Source organism: Bos grunniens, chromosome 7, assembly GCF_055505025.1.
Source record: "Bos grunniens cultivar Pamir isolate PY7600 chromosome 7, Bosgru_T2T1.0, whole genome shotgun sequence".
In the NCBI taxonomy this organism is placed as follows: Eukaryota; Metazoa; Chordata; class Mammalia; order Artiodactyla; family Bovidae; genus Bos; species Bos grunniens.
In genome coordinates this window covers 16688756-16710068 of record NC_141171.1, presented here as the reverse complement: position 1 = coordinate 16710068, position 21313 = coordinate 16688756, and the positions used below count along the sequence as shown (strand labels likewise).

Below are 21313 nucleotides of genomic sequence, written 5' to 3'. Positions count from 1 at the left end.
ACATGCTGCCGCAAAGACCCAGTGCAGCCAAAAAATAAAATAAATTAGATCAATATGTGGTGAAATTTGGTGTCTGCTGAGAATTTTGTGTTTTTCTGTGTGTGTGCTCAGTCGTGTCTGACTCTTTGTGACCCCATGGACTGTAGCCCATCAGGCTCCTCTGCCCATGGGATTCTCCAGGCAAGAATACTGGAGTGGGTTGCCATTTCCTCCTCCAGGGGATCTTCCCAACCCAGGGACTGAACCCATGTCTCTTTCACCTCCTGCAATGCAGGCAAATTCTTTACCACTAGCACAACCTGAGGATATGCCTCCAGATCCATGGAAGACCATCTCCTTCTGGCTATGTCCTCAGGTGGCAGAAGCAGGGAGAGAGCTCTCTGGTGTCTTTCTTTTAAAATAAAATTTTTAAAAAATTTTATTTGGCTGTGCGGGTCTTAGTTGCAACGTATGAACCTTTGGTTGCAACATGTGGGATCTAGTTCCCTGACCAGGGATTGAACCATGTAGTCCTCTGCTTTGGGAGTTTGGAATCTTAACCACTGGACCACCAGGGAAGTCCCTGGGGTCTCTTTTATAAGAGTGTTGATCCCATTCTTGATCTAATTACTTCCCAAATACCCCACTTCTGAATATCATCTCATTGGGGATTAGGTTTCAAAGTAGGAATACCAAGGTGGGGATGTTGGACACAAGCATTCAGTCTATGATACAGACCCACCTCACAGGTCTGTCATGAGAAAAGTTAGGTCTCTTGGCACCAAACAATTGCCCAATAAAATTCATTTCTTTCTCTTCTTTAAAAAAACTTTTTTTTTTTTGGCCATAGCCTGTGGGATCTTAGTTCCCCAGCTAGGGATCGAACTTGTGTCCCCTGCATTGGAATGCACAATCTCAGCTACTGGACCCCCATGGGAGTCCCATTCCTGCTCCTTTTTTTAAAGAGCAAAAACTCCTCCAAAACACCTTGAACATGTTGCACAGCTATATCTCCCATGCTCTGTCCAACCATCCCACCAGCACTGCTCACTCTGGTTGTATCACTACTTTTCCATCAAGAATATACAAGCAATGGGATTTCCCTGGTGGTCCAGTGGTTAGGTAATATTCATTGGAAGAACCAATGCTGAAGCTGAAGCTCCAGTACTTTGGCCACCTGATGCGAGGAGCTGACTCGTTGGAAAAGACCCTGATGCTGGGAAAGATTGAGGGCAGGAGGAGGGGTGGGCGACAGGATGGCATCACCGACTCAATGGACATGAGTTTGAGCAAACTCTGGGAGATAGTGAAGGACAGGAAGCCTGGCGTGGTGGAGTCGGACGCAACCTAGCAACTGAACAACAACAAGTGGTTAGGAATCTGTGCTTTTGCTGCTAAGGGCGGGCATTCAATTCCTGTTTAGGGAGCTAAGATCCTTCAAGCCACATGGCGTGCCCCTCCCCCCCCCCCAAAAAAAAACTTAAAAAAAGAAAGAGATAAAGGGAAAAAAAGAATATACAAGTGATAATTCGTTTATTATCATCTTTGAATTGCCCATTACTTGCCAGTCAGTGTTCCTAACACTGGGATGTAGTAGTGAATAAAACAGAGTTGGTCTCCTTCCTCTGAACAGCTGGCTCCAGCTGTTTTTATAAATAGTTTAGTGAAACTCAGCCCCACCCAGCCACTGATACATATTGTCCCGGTTTTTACAGGGTTACAGTGGGAGTAACTGTGGCAGAAATGACACCCAGAATATTTGGTCCTTTTCAGAAAACACATTTGCCAATTTTTGGTCTAGAAGGTTACCTTCTGGGTGAGACACCTAGGTTCAAATTTTGTCCTCTTCTCTCTTTTTCTTGTTGTTGTTCAGTCACTCAGTTGTGTACGACCCTTTGTGACTTCATAGACTGCAGCACACCAGGCTTCCCTGTCCTTCACTATCTACCGGAGTTGACTCAAACTCATGTCCAATAAGTCGGTGATGCCATCCAACCATCTCATCCTCTGTCACCCACTCCTCCTCCTGCTCTCAATCTTTCCCAGTATCAGGGCCTTTTCCAATGAGTCAGCTCTTTGAATCAGGAGGCCAAAATATTGGAGCTTTAACTTCAGCTTCAGTCCTTCCAGTGAATATTCAGGACTGATTTCCTTTAGGATTGACTGGTTTGATCTCCTTGCTGTCCAAGGGACTTTCAAGAGTCTTCTCCAACATCACATTTCAAAAACATCAATTCTTTGGAGCTCTCTTTCTCTTAGACTTCTCAGTTAAGAGATGCAAAGCTATCAATTCTCACTCCGCACTCCAATGGGTATTTTTTGAGCTGGTTTGAATTGAGGGACACAGCGATGAATGAAATGATGTGCTTGGGATTTCACTGGTGATCCAGTGGTTAAGACTCTGTGCTTCCAATGCAGGGGGTGTGGGTTCCATCCCTGCTGGGGGAACTAAGATCCCATATGCAGCAGGGCATGACCAAAAACTAAAAAAATAAAACATAACAACAACAACAACAAAACCTACATAAGAAAAGAAAATGATGTGTTTTCATGGATTAACCCCCAGCATTTATAAGCTGATGGATCATGGACATTTGATGTGACCTTTGAACCTCTGTATGTATGTGTATACCCAGTTGCTCAGTCATGTCCAACTCTTTACAACCCTATGACTGTAGCCTGCCAGGCTCCTCTGTCCATGGGATTCTCAGGCAAGAATACTGGAGTGGGTTATCATTTCCTCCTCCAGGGGATCTTCCCAACCCAGGGATCAAACCCACATCTCTTTCACCTCCTGCATTGACAGGCGGGTTCTTTACCACTGCATCACCCGGGAAGCCCTTGGATCTGTTTGCTCATAGGTAAAATGAGGGCAGTAGTAGCTGTGTTGTGGAGATTTGCTGAGGTCGTGTCTGAAAAGCATTTAGCACAAAGTAAGTGTTGAAAGAGTGATGACAGGATTTCCACTGGTGAGAATGCAGAAATTTCCCAAAGACCCTCCTTTCTACGGTGATAACTAGAAGACTCCACACTTTTCAATAGGACTAGTCAAAGTGGTAAATGCAAGGAAGCCTCAAGGAGCTGGGTTTCAGAAATAAAAATGAGCCCTTCAGGGACTTCCCTGGCAGTCCAGTGGTTAAGACTCTGTGCTTCCACTGCAGGGAGTACAGGTTCAACCCCTGACCAGGGAACTGGGATCCCACATGCCATGTGGTGTGACTTTTTCTTTTTTTAATTAACAACAACAACAAAAACTCCTTGTAGGTGATCCAACAGCAGTTGCAGCTTCTATACGAGAGGACAGGCAGGCACAAGCTCTGGGTATGGACAGGCTTACATGGATGGAGAGGTGTTTTGGGGACAAGGTAAGTCAGCCAGTTCTTAGATGACAGAAGGAAGCATTCAAAATGGCGGCTGATCTGATCTGAGAGTGCTGGAGTCCAGACTTGGGGAGGAGAGCATCCTAGTGGAGAGATGAGTGGTATGCGATGTCAGAGCCCAAGTGAGGTAAGAAGGACAACAACAGGAGGGCCTGTCTACCTGGCAGGAGCGGGTGAGTGCCCAGTGCATCTACATAGTATAAGGGATGGTGATGGGAAAATGAGGTTGGCTATACATATGGTGGGATTGATGAAATGAGTAAATAAATGCACCCAGGATAATGAGAACCAGGTTTCCCACCATCAGAGAAGAGTGTTACAAAGATGAATGGAGTGGGAATTCCCTTGTGGCTTAGTGGTTAGGATTTCAGGCTTTCACTATCATGGCCCCAGTTCAGTCTCTGCTTGGGAAACTGAGATGCTGAAAACTGTGTGACCGAAAAAAAAAAAAAAAAGAATGGAGGGCAAATTAGAAATGAACTCTACTGTATTTAGTGTTGGTGTGAACTCATGGTTTTCAACATATGTGTGTGTGTGCTTAGTCACTCAGTTGTTTCCAACTCTGTGATATATATAGAGAAATATGCCAACAAAGGTCCTTCTAGTCAAGGCTATGGTTTTTCCAGTGGTCATGTATGGATGTGAGAGTTGGACTATAAAGAAAGCTGAGTGTTGAAGAATTGATGCTTTTGAACTGTGGTGTTGGAGAAGACTCTTGAGAGTCCCTTGGACTGCAAGGAGATCCAACCAGTCCATCCTAAAGGAGATCAGTCCTGAGTGTTCATTGAAAGGACTGATGTTGAAGCTGAAACTCCAATACTTCGGTGACCTGATGCAAAGAGCGGATTCATTTGAAAAGACCCTGATGCTGGGAAAGACTGAAGGCAGGGGAAAAAGGGGCCAACAGAGGATGAGATGGCTGGATGGCATCACCGACTCAATGGACATGAGTTTGAGCAGGCTCTGGGACTTGGTGGTGGACAGGGAGGCCTGGCGTGCTGCAGTCCATGGGGTCGAAAAAGAGTTTGACATGACTGAGCGACTGAACTAACTGATAGAGAAATAAATGTGCATGTATCTGTTTTCTTGTCTGTCTACTCAGAGGTCCTGGGATTAATGACACCCTAATAATAACGATGCACTCAACACTCAGGTCTTGGTTCTGAATGTCATTCTCCACTTAAAAGCAACCGGGTCTCTTTTGGAAAATGGGTGATTCCAGGGTTTGGGCAAGGAAAGCCTGATCAGCAAAAAACTGATAAGCACATGTTGAATGGACACAGAGCCAGAGAGAAAGGCTCCCACTAGCCAAATCAAAGACACTTTAACCATCAAAAAAACAGAAAGAAAGAAAAAAAAAAAAAAAAGAAATGTCAGCAAAAATGGCAGAGTAAAAATTTTGCCCTTCCATGAAAGCAATGGAAAAACTGAAGAATTTGTCAGAATCAACACTTTTAGAACACTGGCAATCAACCAAAAGCTTACAGTAATTCAGGGAGTATTTAGACAAGAAATACGGCTGAATCTCAATAAAGAACAGTGAGCTTGGTGGAATTTTAACTCACCCTAGTCCCATTCCTCACTCTCCAACACAGAAATAGCTTTACAGACTCACAGACATAGAGAATAGATTTGTGGTTGCCAAGGGGGTGGGGAGGATTGGGAATTTGGGATTAGCAGATGCAAACTATTATATATAGAATGAGTAAATAATAAGTTCCTACTGTAGAGCACAGGGAGCCTTATTCAATATCCTGTGACAAACCATAATGAAAGAGAATATGAAAAAGAATGTATATATGTGAATAACTGAACCACTTCGCTGTACAGCCGAAATTAACACAACATTGTAAATTGACTATACTTCGATAAAATAAAATTTAAAAACAAGATAGCCTTAAAAAATAACAGGTCACATTTCTGGTACAGGAAGAAAAACGGAGTCAGAGCTCTTATAAAGCCCTGTTCCCAAGGAATAGTATTACCTGATCTATCTAGTGGTTCCCTGGAAGACCACCCTTGAAAAGATTATCTTTCATTGACTTCACTCGAACTTGCCCAATGCTAAAAACCTCTCCCCAGGGGGTGTCTGTCAAATATTTTAACATCACAGCTCCCTGAGGTGGTGGATAACAGCTGGGACAAATAATAACCTAACCAAACAGTCTTAAAAAGAAAAGTTAAGGAATGAGATGTCCCTAGGGACTTTGAAAGGGCTTTCCAGGTGGCTCAGTGGTAAAGAATTCACCTGCTAATGCAGGAGATGCAGAAAATAAGGGTTCCATCCCAGGGTCAGGGCAATCCCCTGGAGGAGGAAAGGCAACTCACTCTAGTATCCTTATTTGGGAAATCCCATGGACAGAGGAGCCTGGTGGGCTATAGTCCGTGGGATTGCAGAGTTGGACATGACTGAGAGACTGAGCATGAACATAAGAGGCTTTGAAAAGCTCCAACATATTCCTGGGAATCTGGAAGGCTACATGCATGTGGAGGGCTGTGTGCATACTCAGGAAAGATCTGACAAGTTCCTAAGCTCTTAATTCTGGCTGACTTCAAGGCTCTAAGAAAGCGGGAAGTGGCAGATAAGGCTGGGTTGCAAGTTTCCTGACTGAGTGTTGACTGTGTGTCAAAACATACAGAGATCCTGGATGAAGACTGGGAGACTTTTAGTTTCAGATTTTCAAGGAAGTTTGTTCAATCACTTGCTAAACACCAAGCTAAGTAGAGATTTAAGTGATCGTACATGACAGAGAATAGAGACTTTGCAGAATTAATTCAGAAAAATCATTAAATCAACAAGAAACAACTACTATGGAAAATCACAATGGCAACAAACCTTCAGAAGGAGGTAGAATATGATATCCATAGTTGCCATATTATATTACAAGGTATACCTTGGAGGTACTGTGAATTTTGGTTCTAGCACAATAAAGCAAATACTGCAATGAAGCAAACCACATAAATTCTTTGGTTTTCCATTTCACATAAAAGTTAACACTGTAAATCAATTCTTCTTCTTTTTTTTTTAAAAAAGAAGAAATTACTTAACATGAAAAAGATAGTAACAAAGGAACCGAGGAATAAAAAGGAAATAAGACATATGAAAAACAAATAGCAAAATGGCAGATAAAAAGTCTAACATATCAGTAATTATGTTAAATATAAAAGGGTTAAATTCTCCAACTAAAAGGTAGAGATTGACAGAAAGAATCAAACAGATGATCCCATTATATGCTGTCTACAAAAGACTCACTTTAAGATTAAGGGGAAAAGGATAGTTGTATATACTCAGTTGAATCAGATAGGGTCAGTATAGAAATAAATTGGAAGTTCGATACACAAAGTTTCAAAGTGATTATCTATATTATATTTAGTAGTTACAAAGGGGGAAAAAGTAACTGCCCTGTGTAGTGGTTAAGCAGGGATTCAGGGGTCAACTCCCAGCCCCACTGCTTTTGAGCTGTGTGACCTCAGGCAGTTCCTTGCCCTCTCGGTTTCCTCATCTATAAAGAAGGATAGTAACTACCTTTCTCATAGGGCTATTGTGAGAACTGTTAGACCACTGTGGTTAACGAGTCTGGATTTATTACTGGGGGCAGTGAGGGAGAACACACACCAAGGAGAATGGTTGGCACATGCTCAAGTGCTGTTATTACTGAGTACTTATCATTAGAATAAGCCGTTTATATCCATTACTAGTGCACTGTATTCAACCTCATAATTATAATGTGAAGCAGGATTGCTATCATCCAATCACTAAGTCCTGTCCAACTCTTTGTGACCCCATGAACTGTAGCACGCCAGGCTTCCTTGTCCTTCACTCTCTCCCAGACTTTGCTCAAACTCATGACCACTGAGTCAATGATGCCCTGCAACCATCTCCTCCTCTGTCACCTGCTTTTCCTGCTCTCAGTCTTTCTCAGCATCAGGGTCTTTCCCAGTGAGTCAGTTCTTCGCATCAGGTGTCCAGAGTGTTGGAGCTTCAGCTTCTGCATCAGTCCTTCCAAGGAATATTCAGGGTCAGTTTCCTTTAGGCAGGCTCATTGTCCCATTTCCCAGGTGAGGGAACTGGGGCTCTGGAAACATGAGGCTGAAGGTACCAGGGTTGGACAGGGGTTGGAATAGTGCCTTCTGGCTGCAAAGTTGACTGCCCAGCCTCTGCCCCGCCCGAAGTGACCTCTCTTTAGTTGTGTCAGCCGCTTCACGGGTCCCCAGATTTTTCTGAGAGGAAGTGTTATCCCTATCGTGTTCCTCATTCTCTGTGAGTTGAGAAAGAACAGGTCTGAGGAGGGGCTACAGAGGGAAATACATGAGGTTATAAAAACCATAGTCCAGAGAAGTGTTGGGAAGAGGAACAGAAAGGGAAGAAGGATGGCAGAGATGTATGAACACAAGGAGCCAGATGACTCTGGTGAGGCTGGGCCCCCAGTCTGGGGTGATAGTGGGGATGACAGGGTCCCAGGCTCCTGATGGTGCTTGGGGCCTGGCAGCCAGCTTGCAACTCTGAGAGCAGGGCTCAGCCGACTTCCAAGTTCAAGTGCATGTGCTCTGTTCTGTCCAGAGGAGGAGACATTTGGGGGCCAGAGACTGGCTGAGAGACACCCTCGACCACTACACAGTTTGAGGAGCTTGTCAGGTACGGGAGTGCTTGGTTCAGGAGCAGGCAGCTAGGGGAACGGGGGCAGGCAGGGGGTGGAGTGGGGGCAGAGTCTGCCCCCAGCCCCAAGCCCCAGCCATCTGCTGGTCCTGCAGAGTGTCTGACCTGGGGCCCTCTGCTTCTCCTGCTGCTCCTCTTCATCTCACTGGGCTTCTTCACGCTCCAGCTGACCACTCTGGTTCAAGGTGAGTGAGCATCTAGGGGCTTAGAGTCCTCGGTCCCTTTGGGTTTTCTCTCTGAGATGGTCTTTGCCCTTTTCCACAGTCCCTAGACCTACTAGGGCTGGGTCGTGCGGGCTCTGTGTCACCTTCTGTGTGACCATGTGCCAGTAACTCTCCCTCTCTAAGTCTGCTTCCTTATTTGAAAGGTGGTTCATCCTCCCGGTGGGGAGACCTTGAAAGCAGATTTGGCTCAGGGTCAGTGCTTAAAGAGGGATTTCTCTGCTCCGTTGTAGTTTCCAGGATCCAGTGTCTGCAGAGAGATTCGGGAGACCGTGAGAACAACAGCCTGGATAAGTGGCTGGACACCAGGTTCCGGAGTCTGAGTAGGGAGGGGCTGTATGGCTGTGGACAAGCCACCACTGCCAGGGGTGGAGGAGAGAGGGCAGGAGTCAGGGAGGGGATCGGACCCCTGCAAGAGGTCCTGGTGAGCTGGCGATGTCGGGCAAGTCACTCTCTAAGCCTCAGTTTTCTCATCTGTATGATGGGCTCTCTGGGTCACCTGACATCCACACACGATGTTCTCATGGGGCTCTCTGCACCACATACACAGTAGGTGCTTAATAATTGACGTCCTCTCCCTCCAGCTGAAGTTGCAGAGAAGCAGATGCAATCAAACCTGGAGAAGATCCTACAGCGCCTGACCCAGATGAATGCCACCCTGGGTAAGGGAACCACACCAACGTCAAGAGGAAGTCACAGGATGGTGGGTGGGGGCTGGGCCACACCTGCTGCAGCTGCCAGGCTGAGGAGGGCAGAGCAGAGCTGGAATGTTCCTCATGGGTTTCTTGAGGAACTGAGCTGACAGCTGAAGAGAAGGGCCTAGCCCTGGGTTCCGAAGATCTGGAGCCTAGGAGCCAAGCAATGTCTCTGTCCCAACTCCACTCCTCTTCCCCAGCTGGCCTGTGCCATCCTTGTCCTCAGAATTGGGAGTTTTTCGATGGAAGCTGCTACTTCTTCTCCTGGACCCAGAGTGACTGGAGATCTGCCGTCTCTGCCTGTCTGCTTATTGGGGCCCACCTAGTTATCATCGAGAGTACTGAGGAGGAGGTGGGCTGGGCAAGGTCCCCCGAGAGGCTGGGCCATATTGCCAGGTCAAGAAAGAACCTTCTGCTTCCCTCTTCTGCCCTCTGAGAGATGGGCAGCTGGGGGTGTGGCGGGGGGATGAGAGGTGAGATACAATCAGGGAAGGCTTCTGGGAGGAGGAATCATAATGGACTCAGGAAGGTCATGTGAGAGAAGAACATGGATGAGAGGAGCCCATGTATGGACAGGAAGGGAATTCAGAGTGCCCTTGAGGCCATATACAATGCATGTTAACTGAGACACAAGTCATATCCACATGTGTATTACATTAACACACATCCACAGCCTCCATGCACATGTTAACACATACAACTTGAGTAAGGCCTCTAGGCTAGACTGTGAGAAGAACTTCTGTGGGAGGTAGGGGTCCATGGAGATGTGGGCAGACATGGGATGTGTGGCGTCCAGGGATCTTCCTCCTGATACCCCTCTCCCCACCCACCTCCAGAAATTCCTGAACTTTTGGTATCCCAGAAATAATAAACCCACCTGGATCGGCCTCAGTGACCACCACAGTGAGGGTTCCTGGCGGTGGGTGGATGACAGTCCTGTCCAACTCAGGTAACCTCCCAGTGACAATGTCCCAGGAGAGGTGGGCAGGAACTCCAGACCAAGGGTGCTCAGACTCTGGACTGGAAAGCATCACCTGAGAAGCTTGGTGAAGATGCAGAGTGCTGCCTTCATCTGGGGGTAGGGAGTAGGAGTTGGGTGGGAGTCTGATTCTATACGTCTAGGTACAGGCCCAGGAATCTGCATTTAATTTTGTGTTAGTGTCATCACTCAATTGTGTCAGGCTCTTTGCAATCCCATGGACTGTAGCCCACCAGGCTCCTCTGTTCATGGAATTCTCCAGGCAAGAGTACTGGAATGGGTACCCATTTTCTTCTCCAGGGAATCTTTCCAACTCCAGGGATTAAACCTGGGTCTCCCACATTGCAGGTAGAGTCTTTACCATCTGAGCCACCAGGGAAGCCCACATTTAACTTTCCCAGAACTGATTGGTGGATGTGGTGTTTGAACCCACATTTCAAAAACCCTGCCTCCGAATTCCTCACCAACATCTGGCTGGTACTTGGCAATTTGCTGTCAAAGTCCAGGGACCAGCCCCTCCAAAATTGGGGGTGGGCACTGGGTGGAGTAGGGGTCTCATTGCACTGATGCGGTTCACAGCTTCTGGAAAAAAGGGGAGCCCAACAACCACGGAGATGAGGACTGTGTGGAACTGCACAACGATGGCTGGAATGATGGCAGATGTGTTACAGAAAACCCCTGGATCTGTGAGAAGCCCTCGGTTCCCTGCCCAGTCCTCTGAGGGCTGCTGCCTCCACCATCCCACCTCGCCCCGCCCCGCCCCACCCCCGATCCTGCCCGGTTAGCAGAGATCAGCCAACTGGAACATGCACTCCGAGGTTCCTCTTGGGCCCCACCCCTTTCTGTTTTCCCCTTTGGTGAATGCCCATCCCCTTAGTATTCAGAAGACTTTGAGATTCTCTAAGACCAATCTCTCCACAAGCTATAGACCATTTTTCTTCATCTATCGATAGGCTCAGCTCCCCGCTCTGTCCCACCATGATATCCCCCTAATAAAGTCATACCTTGCATTATGTGTCCCATTGAACTTATTTTTGTTCCTTTGCCACTGTTTGAGTCACTGTAGTTTGATAATCTGTTTGATGTACTGGAGGACATTGTCTTTTTTCAATACGCTTTTCTTTTTTGTGTAGTTGATACCGTTTTGTTTTGTTTTTTGACTGCACCACGTAGCGTGTGAGATCTTAGTTTCCTGACCAGGGATGGAACCTGTGTTTCCCTCCCCCTGCATTGGAAGCATGGAGTCTTAACCACTGGACTGCCAGGGAAGTCCCCCAGATACAGTTTTTATTGAATTTAGTTAAATTATTTATGTTTGGCTGTGCTGGATCTTCGTTGCTGCATGCAGGCTTTCTCTAGCTGTGGTAAGTGGGGAATGGGATGGGGGGGTGCTACTCTTCACTGCAATACGAGGGCTTCTCATTGCAGTGGCTTCTTTTTGCAGAGCTTGGGCTGTAGGGCCCACAGGCTTCAGAAGTTGTGGCACACGGGCTTAGCTGCGCTTCGGCATGTGGGATCTTCCCAGAGCAGGAATTGAAGCCCTGTCTCCTGCATTGGCAGGCAGACTCCCAACTACTGGACCACCAGGGAAGTCCCCAGATAGGGTTTTGAATCAGTTTGTAATTTTGATTGGGAATATGCATATATACAATATGTATATGTTTATATGTGTCTGTCTAGCTATGTGTTCATTTATTCATGAACCAATTATTATTCAGGTACTTTGGTTTAAAAAATTTATTTTATTAATGTATACTTGATTTACAATGTTGTCTTAGTTTCTAGTGTACAGCAAAGTGATTTTATGCATATATATATTTTTTGTATTCTTTTCCATTATGGTTTTTATAATAATGTTTTTATAATAATCCATTACAGGATATTGAATATATTACCCTGTGCTATACAGTAGGATCTTGTTGTTTATCTATTCTGTATATAACAGTTTGCATCTGCTAATCCCAAACTCCCAGTCTATCCCTTCCCCACCTACCCTCCCCTATTCAGGTACTTTAAAAATGTCCTTTAGTAAAGTTTTATGATTTTCTTCATATGAATCTGAAAAAACCCACTATTTCTAGGCATGTGTTTTGGCTTCCCCAGTGGCTCAGATGGTAAAGAATTGGCCTGCAATGCGGGAGACCTGGGTTTGATCCCTGGGTTGGAAAGATCTCCTGGAGGAGGGCATGGCAACCCACTCCAGTATTCTTGCCTGGAGAATCCCCATGGACAGAGGAGCCTGGCAGGCTACAGTCCATAGAGTCCCAAAGAGTTGGACATGACTGAGTGACTAAGTACACATTGGCTTCCTATTGGTGCTGTAACAAATTATCACAAACTTAGTGGCTTCAGACAACACAAATGTGTTATCTTACGGTTCTGGAAGTCAGAAGTCCAAAATGGGTCTCGCGGGCTTGAAATCAAGTAGGGCTGCCTTCCTTTCTGAATATTCCTGGGGAGAATCTGCTTTCTTGCCTTTTCCAGTTTCTAGAGGCTGCCAGCAATTGTCGGCTGGGGGCTCCTTCCCTCCATCTGCAGAGCCAGCCATGACTCAGTCTTTCTCACCTTGTGTGGCTCAAACACTGCTTCTTCTGTTCCACATTTAAAAGACCCTGTGATTACATTGGTCCCACTGGATAAGCATAGGATTCCCAGGTGACTCAGCAGTAAAGAATCCGCCTGCAATGTAGGAGATGCAGAAGACGTAGTCTCGATCCTTGGGTTGGGAAGATCCCCTGGAGGAGGGCGTCCATTCCAATCCCACAGACAGAGCAGCCTGGCAGGCTATTCCTAAGATTGCAAAGAGTTGAACATGACTGAAGCGACTAAGAACACACACACACTGGATAAGCAGTCTAAACTCACTATTTTCAGATAAGTCAATTAAAGACCTTATTTCTATCTGTTATCTTAATTCCCACTTTTCCATTTCTCACATCCCCACTGCCTTACTCATGCCTCTCAGGTTCATCTCCCAAATAAACCACGCCTGAGTGTGGGGTCAGCTGGTGGGTAACCACTAAAGGCACAAACTCAATAGAAACGTTATGCTAAGATAAAATTTGTGAGTGAAATAAGCACTGGAGTGCAGTTATTTATTTTACTTTGTACTGTGAAATGATTTTAAGACTTAGAAGAAAAGTTGGGGAAATAGACATGAATTCCCAAATACTCTTCATCCACATTCCACCAATGTTAACATCTTACCAACCATAGTATAATAATCAAACCCAGGAAATGTCATGTTGATACACTATTATTAACCAAACTACAGAACTTATTTGGTTCTTTTCCTGGCTCAGGACGTCAAATCGCATTTAATTGTCATTTCTTAGTCTCCTCCAATCTGTAATGGTCTAATCTTGTCCTGACCTTCATGCTCTTGTCATTTTTGATGAGTGCTGGTCAATGTTTCTGTACACTGTTCCTCAGATTGAGTTTGCCTGGTGTTTCCCCACCACCCTCCTGTTTGTGCATTTCATGCATGCTCAGGTGTGTCTGGCTCTTTGCAACCCTATGGACTTTGGCCCGCCAGGCTCCTCCATCCATGGGATTTTTCTAGGGAGGAATACTGGAGTGGGTTGCCATTTCCTCCTCCAGGGAATCTTCCTGATAAAGGAATTGAAACTGCATTTCCTGCATCTCTTGCATTGACCCGCAGATTCTTTAGCACCTAGCCACCTGGGATTGGGACTTCCCAGGTGGCTCATATGGTAATGAATCCACTTGCAATCAGGAGCTGCAGGAGATAGGGAAGATCCTCTAGAGAAGGGTATGGCTATTCAGGCCACTATTTTTGCCTAGAGAATCACGTGGACAGAGGAGACTGGTGAGCTACAGTCCATGGGGTCCCAAAGAGTCGGACACCACTGAGTGACTAAGCACATGTGTGTTCGTGTGTACATATATATATATATACACACACACACACACACATACATAGATTAAATTCCTTAATTTCTTGTACATGTTTGAAAGACAGCTGGGCTGGATATCAAATCCTTGGTTCATACTTTCATTCACTGAGTAATTTTTAATGTTCCTCCATTGTTGTATTGCTTTGAATATTAGCTTTGAAAAGTCTAATACCAGTATAATTCTTATGACTTCATAAATTTCTTGATTTGGAAGACCTTAAGAATTTTATCTTAATCTTCAAAATCAAGTAGCTTTTCCTATGTCAAATAGACATAGGAATATGCCTCAGAGTTGACGTTCTGGGCTACTTTCCCAGGTACCTAGTCAGCCCTCTCAATGTGTAATTTCAGGTGATTTTCTATTTCAGGAAAAAATTTTATTATGATTTTACTTCATTCATCTGGCTGTGTTGGGTCTTTCTTGTATCAGGCAGGGTCTTTCATTGCAGCACACGGACTCTCCAACTATGGCTTGTGGGCTCAGTAGTTGTAGTGCCCAGGTAGAGTTGCTCCAAAGCAGCAGAATCTCAATTCCTCGACCAGGGATCAAACCCACATCCCTTGCATCACAAAATGAATTCTTAACCACTGGCATACCAGGGAAGTCCCATATGTTACCTTTTAAAAATTGATTAATTTTTGTTTTTGCCCGTGTGGCATGCACGGTCCTAGATCCCCCACCAGGGATTGAATCTATGGTCCCTCTAGGGGAAGTGTGGAGTCCCAATCACTGGACTGCCAAGGGATTCCCTATGACTTTAAATATTTGCTGTTTTGTTTTGTTTCTTCAAGGATCCCCAAAAGTGTGTATTTCTCCTTCAATGTCCAAAATTCCATTGCCATTCATTTCTCCCCACCTCCGAAGCTTTTCTATTTCTTCCTCTTTATGTCATTGTCACTCTCTTTGTTGTTTTTCTGTCTTTTTCCAACGTCTTTTTATTATACTTTCATTTGCGTTTATTCTCTCTTGGGTACCTTATTTAGTCTGCATTTCTGAAATAAGTTTGTCTTTTTCTGCCATATCTTTCCCTAGTTGATTCAAATATCTCTTCATCACATCAGTACTTGGCTCTTTAGCTTTTGAATTAAAAAAAAAAAAATCTGGCTGCAGAATGCAGCCAGATCCCTATTGGGATCTCAGTTACCCGACAGGGTTTCATCCCTGGTCAGGTGAAGTCTTAAACACTGGACCTGCATCAGAAGGTGAAGTCTTAAACACTGGACCACCAGGGAAATCCCTAGTTTTTAATTTTTGATGTATAGTGATTTTTCATATCTGAAATGTTTGTTGGATTACATTTGATTCTCTTTGGAGTGTTGACTTACCGTTTTCTTCTACTTCCTGATTCCACTTCAGAGGAACTTTTTCCTTTGTTAATTTTGTCTGTATTTTCATTCTGTGCTGTGCTTAGTTGCTCAGTCATGTCTGATTCTCTGTGATGCCATGGACTGTAGCCTGCCAGGCTCCTCTATCCATGGGGATTCTCCAGGCAAGAATACTGGAGTGGGTAGCCATGCCCTTCTCCAGGGGATCTTCCCAACCCAGGGATCAAACCCATGTCTCCCACATTGCAGGTAGATTCTTTACCATCTGAGTCACCAGGGAAGCCCAATAGACATCATAAAACCAAATTTTAGAAAGTTGAATTAAACACACACACACACTAACACATATATAATGTCTACAAGAACAAATCAGGTTGTTACTCGATCTGATTAGATACTATTTGAGAACTTTCTGGATATCAATAAAAGCCTTAACTCTGTCAGAAATCTTTTTCTTTTCCTTCCTTTTTCTCGAGGTGCTTCCAATTACTCTCTCTGAATTTACTTTTGTCCTTTTGTTCAGATGGGCAGCTCGATGGTCCCCACTTATGCCAATGCAGCAAAATCGACTTAATTTAGTGGATTTTGTTTTTGTTTGTTCTGTTTGTGGCAGAAATAGGAGGGGAGACCTGAATTTTTAAAAAATGTATTGGAATATTATTGATTTACAATGTTGTGTTAGTTTCAGGTGTACAGCAAAGTGAATCAGTTATACACATACGTACGTCCACTATTTTTAAGATTCTTTTCCCATATGGGTCATTACATACTACTGAATAGAGTTCCCTGTGCTGCACAGTAGGTCTTTCTTAACTATCATTTTTTTTAATTCAAAATTTTAATTAGTTTGTTTTTATTTAAGTTTTTAATTTTTGGCTGTGCTGGGTCTTCTTTGCTGCACTTGGGCTTTCTCTAGCTGCAGTGAGTAAGGACTACTCTCTAATTGCAGTGCCCAGGCTTCTCATATGTGGTGGCTTCTCTTTGTTGTGGAGCATGGGCTCCAGAGTGTGGGCTCAGTAGTAGTGGTGCATGGGCTTAGCTGTCCCATGGCATGTGGGATCTTCCTGGACCAGGGATGGAACTTGTGTTCTCTGTATTGGTAGGTTAACTCTTTACCCACTGTGCCATCAGGGAAGTTCCTTGCTATTTTTTGATTGAGTTTTTTTTTTTAAATATTGAGCTGCCTGAGCTATTATTATATTTTGGAGATTAATCTCATGTCTGTTGCTTCTTTTGCAAATATTTTTTCCCATTCCCAGGGCTTACTTTTTATTTTGTTTACTGTTTCCTGTGCTGTGCAAAGCTTTTAAGCTTAATTAGGTCTCATTTGTTTATTTTTGCTTTTATTTTCATCACTCCAGAAAGTATATCAATAACACCTTGCTGCAATTTATGTCAGAGTGTTCTGCCTATGTTTTTCTCTAAGAGTTTTATAATGTCCCATCTTGCATTTAGGTCTTCAATTCATTTTGAGTTTACTTTTGCATATGGTGTTAGGGAGTGTTCTAAGTTTCATTTTTTACATGTAGCTGTCCAGTTTTCTCAGCATCATTTATTGAAGAGACTGTCTTTTCTCCATTGTATATTCTTATCTCCTTCGTTATAGATTAGGTGATCATAGGTGCATGGGTTTATCTCTGGACTTTCTATTATGTTCCATTGATCTACATTTCTATTTTTGTGCCAGTACCATACTGTTTTGATTACTGTAGCTTTGTAATATAGCCTGAAGCTCAGGAAGCCTGATTGCCCCATCTCTGTTATTCTTTCTCAAGATAAAGCAGGTATTTTTAAATTATCTCCATGTTCAGGACTGAAACTGAGCAGGACCCTGTGGGGCCCATGGGTGCAGAAGCCTTTTTTTCATTAGAAAAGACCCTGATGCTCGGGAAGATTGAAGACAAGAGGAGAAGGGGGTGACAGAGGACAAGATGGTTGGATGGAATCACTGACTCAATGGACATGAGTTTGAGCAAGCTCTGGGAGATGGTGAAGGACAGGAAGCCTGGTGTGCTGCGGTTCATGGGGTCTCAAGAGTCGGACACAGCTGAGCAACTGAACAGCAGTAACATAATAACAGCAGAAATACGAGTGAAAGAATGAGTGAGTGATTAATTGGTGTGGCTCACTGTAAGTTCTTTTTTACAGTGGTCCTCGGCAGATCAGAGATGCTGTTTCTGACCCCATTCTCATCCATCTCTACCTTCTGTTGACTTAAAAATTAGTCAAAATCTAAAAGTTAAGAGTTATGTTTTATTCCATGGGAATTTTTAGGACTTCAAGGCCAGGAGGCAGCATCTCAAGTAGGCTTGAAAGAGCTGCTCCAAGGAGGTGAGAAGAGGAGCCAGGTTATATAGAAGTGTTGCAACAAAGGGTCAGTAGTCTAAACATCAGAAGATTATTGTTAATTAAAGAAAACCAGATATCCCAGGTTAAGGAATTTAGTGCTTACCTATGCATGGTAAGATGCAAGAGTCTAGGCTCATTGAAAATCATTCCTTCCATATGCATCTCAGCTGTCTGGAGCCAGTATCCTGTGTTTTCACATCTTGCACTCCCTTGGGGCTCACAATGGAGAGTGGCTGCAGTCTAATGGCTGTCGGATCACAGGTTTTGTTCTCTTCCCGGTTGCCCTGGAAGGCTCCAATTGCTGATGACTGTGACACCCTTGTTTATTGATATGGCAAGAAATACTCCATTTCTCACTTCTGTGGTCTCAGCTTCATCCCATGGTATAAGTTGACTATGTAACTCAGCTTGGGACTTAGACCCACAAGGGATTCTCCAGGCAAGAATGCTATAGTGGGTTGCCATGCCCTCCTGCAGGGGATCTTCCCAACCCAGGGACTGAACCCAAGCCTCTTAAGTCTCCTGCATTGCAGGTGTATTCTTTATCACTGAGCCACTGAGGAAGCCCCATAGCTGCTTTATAATGTTGTGTTAATTCATAAGTAAGCCATTTCTGTGGGTTCCCAGAAATTCTCACTTATCAAAAGAAGAAATTTTTATCCCGTTCTTTGTTTATCTCAGCATTTGTTTTGTGTGTGTGGGTGTGTGTGTGTTTTAAGAAGAATGAGCATTGAATAGATATATTTTGTAACTGCAATGTGGAAAGGTCAAAAATAAATTGTGGAAGGATGTATCCCACATGGTACTGTTTAGACAAAGTTTTCAGATGTATGAAACAATCCAATAAATTGTTTAAATGCACACATGATTCAGATATGATTTAATATGAGAAACACAAAGTTTGGGAGGGCATCTTCTTTGAGGAAGGAAGGAGAGAAATAAAACCAGAGTGGGTATATGAGACTATCAGCTACAATTTATTTACTTTTAAGAAGATCTCAAAAACACAAAGAAGTCAGTACTTGATAAAGCTGAGTAGAAGGCAAGGGGGTTTTCATATTTAACCTTTGTACATGCTTAGTTTTTTTAATAATAAAAAGGCAAAGCCAAAAGTAACATCAGCGACCAAAGCACAAGATATGCTTTGCACCAAACCAGGTACCCTGGTCAATAGTGAGCTTCTCATCTTTGGCAAGAATGGAAATCAGAGTGGTCTTGGCCTTGGGACTGAACCTTGTGACTTTCACCTTGCGAACTCAGTCACTTTAGACTCTTTGTGACCCTAGGGACCATAGCTCACCAGTCTCTTCTGTCCATGGGCTTTTCCAGGTAATACTGGAGTGGATTGCTGGACCGTCCTCCAGGGGGTCTTCCCAAGCCAGGGATCAAACCAGAGCCTCTTGCGTCTCCTGCATTGTAGGCAGATTCTTTACTGCTGAGCTACCTGGGGAAGTCTGACTTTCACCTTCCTCCCACACTAATCCAAACCCTCTGTCTCCATGATCCAAGTCCCTTTACAATCTGGCCCCAGCTGGCACCCCAGCCTCAGATTACCACTCTGACTTAGTCTCAGCTTCTCTGAAGAGTCCTGTGGCCTCTCTCCTCCCAATCTTAGCAAATATTAATATCACGCTCTCTCATCCTCTGGAATAATTCTGGTTTTTTCTTCAGGCAACACCTCCTCCTGGAAGCCCCACCAGATCCTCTAGGCTGAGTCAGATGCTTCTAGGGGTTCTCCTAGTCTCCTGTGCTTCCTAGACTCATCACATTGTTTTCAAGGCCCTGGTCACATGTTTCCCATCTCCTTGCTCTCTCTCTCCCACTCCCAGGATGAGTTTCCATTCCCTTCCCTGGGTGGGGGACAGGGCTAGAAGTTAGAGGGCTGTGGCTGATCTTGTGCCTGGGACCTCCCTTCCCTTTGAACTTTCCCTGTGGGAAAATTCTGAGTACAGGACAGGGAGTGGGCAGCCTCTGGTTGCCTGGTAGTGGTGCACATCTCCCCTCTTCTGCCGCCACTCCCCAAAAGTAGCCTCAGCTACAAGTATGTACAACAGAGATCCACTTTCCTGTCTCCTTGCCTTAGCCTTGGCTGTGCCCTCTGACTGTTCCTTTCTCTGTCAGCAGTGCACAAGTTCTTGGTGGCCCTGTTGCAATGCTACTTCTTCCAGAAAACTTCCTCTAATGCCCCCCATATGTGTGTGTCAGTCGCTCAGTCGTGTCGACTCTTTGCAACCCCATGGACTGTAGCCCGCCAAGCTCCTCTGTCCATGGGATTTTCCAGGCCAAGAATACTGGAGTGTGTCGGCATTCCCTTCTCCAGGGGATCTTCCCAGCCCAGGGATTGAACCTATGTCTCCTGCTTTGCAGGCAGATTCTTTACAAAGATCCAAGACAGCCAAAAGTAAATAGCAATGCCCTCCATAATGGCTGACAAATCCATTCCTTCTAGATCCTTTCCCAAGAACATAGTCTAATGAGATTGTGCAACGCTTGTGGGTTTTTTCCTTCCGTTTCCTCCTACTGAGCCCTCAACCCTCCTGCGTTCTGCTGTCCTTGAGAGCCCTAGAAGGAGGGTGCACCCTCCCAGAATGTCTTGCCCCTCTGTAACCTCCTGCTGGTAAGGCAGCTGTCAGCCCCTGTTGATTCAGGTTCCATTTCTGATGACAAAGGCAAGATAAGCCTTGTGCATCTCAGAACCAGGGGACTTCTAGAAAGAGGAGCGGGAACCTCCCATCCTGTGGACAGGAATCTTCGTCAGCCCTGCATGGCCTCTGAGCCCTGCTGACTTTTGCTGTTGTAATTATCTGTTTTTTGGCCACTCAGTGCAGCTTGTGGGATCTTAGTTCCTGAACCTGTGCTCACTGCAGTGGAAGTGCAGAGTCCTAACCCCTGGACCACCAGCGAATTCCCCAGGCCTGCTGACTTTAAAAATTTTTATTTTATTAATTTTTGGCTGCATTGGGTCTTCATTGCTTTGCATGGGCTTTCTTTTTCTCTTTGCATGGGGTTTCTGCGGTGAGCAGGAGCTACTCTTGTGGTTCAAGAGCTTCTCATTGCTTTGGCTTCTCCTCTCGTGGAGCACAGGCTCCAGGCGCGCAGGCTCTGTAGTTTTGACACACGAGCTTTGTTGCTCTTTGGCATGTGGAAATCTTCCTGCACCAGGGATCAAACCCATGTCCCTTTCATTGGTAGGCAGATTCTTATCCACGGAGCCACCAGGGAAGTCTGACTGTTGACTTTTAATGTCTAACCATCTTCCCCAACTCAGCATCATGGCCAGCCTCTCTCTGAATGGGTGATGCACACCCTTGCATATGTAATACATACTTGGCGTGGTTGTGTGTGTGTAAGTTACAGAAATGTCCCAGAGCTATATATCTCAAGTGGTTCCTGCTTCTTGTCTATCTAGGTCACTGGGATCTAGACCATGGCCGCCTATGCCACTAGTTTATTACTCGTTTGTTTCAGAGTGAGTGTGCATCAAGTTCTTCTTATTCATTAATGAACAATCAAAAGCATCACAAGAAAAATGGAAAGAACCCTCCATTACTTGGGAGATACTATTTGCCTTTGCATCTCTACCTACAGAACTTCTCTAAGTTAATAAAGAAAAAAAAAAAAAACCTAAACCATCTCATAGAAAAAGATGGAAAAAGGATACAATGTATAGAAAAGCAAACCAGAAGAGTCAATACATACTGATACTCAAAATCTGCAGGATTCAGGAAACAGGATCAAAAGCCACAATGAGGGGGGGAAAAGCCACAATGAGATTCAGTGAGAAGCAAAAGAAGTTCTCTGATAAAAATG

General features: G+C 44.7%; 1 protein-coding gene across 1 annotated transcript; it reads left to right on the top strand.

Annotated features, from left to right (window-relative positions):
* The first annotated feature begins 7692 nt into the window (after nt 1–7692).
* Nucleotides 7693–10921, top strand: LOC147368660 (CD209 antigen-like protein C). Its single transcript, XM_086409603.1, has 8 exons — nt 7693–7770; nt 7921–7995; nt 8112–8201; nt 8471–8560; nt 8822–8899; nt 9133–9284; nt 9769–9881; nt 10491–10921. The coding sequence occupies exons 1-8, from the start codon at nt 7731–7733 to the stop codon at nt 10630–10632; spliced, it is 780 nt and encodes a 259-aa protein (XP_086265729.1). The 5' UTR covers nt 7693–7730; the 3' UTR covers nt 10633–10921.
* Nucleotides 10922–21313: the final 10392 nt, after the last annotated feature.

Coding starts and splice junctions, on each gene's coding strand:
- LOC147368660 (XM_086409603.1), top strand. CDS start 7,731: ATGGCAGAGATGTATGAACACAAGGAGCCAGATGACTCTG. Junction 9,285..9,768: donor TCGAGAGTACTGAGGAGGAG/GTGGGCTGGGCA, acceptor ACCCACCTCCAG/AAATTCCTGAACTTTTGGTA. Junction 9,882..10,490: donor GACAGTCCTGTCCAACTCAG/GTAACCTCCCAG, acceptor TGCGGTTCACAG/CTTCTGGAAAAAAGGGGAGC.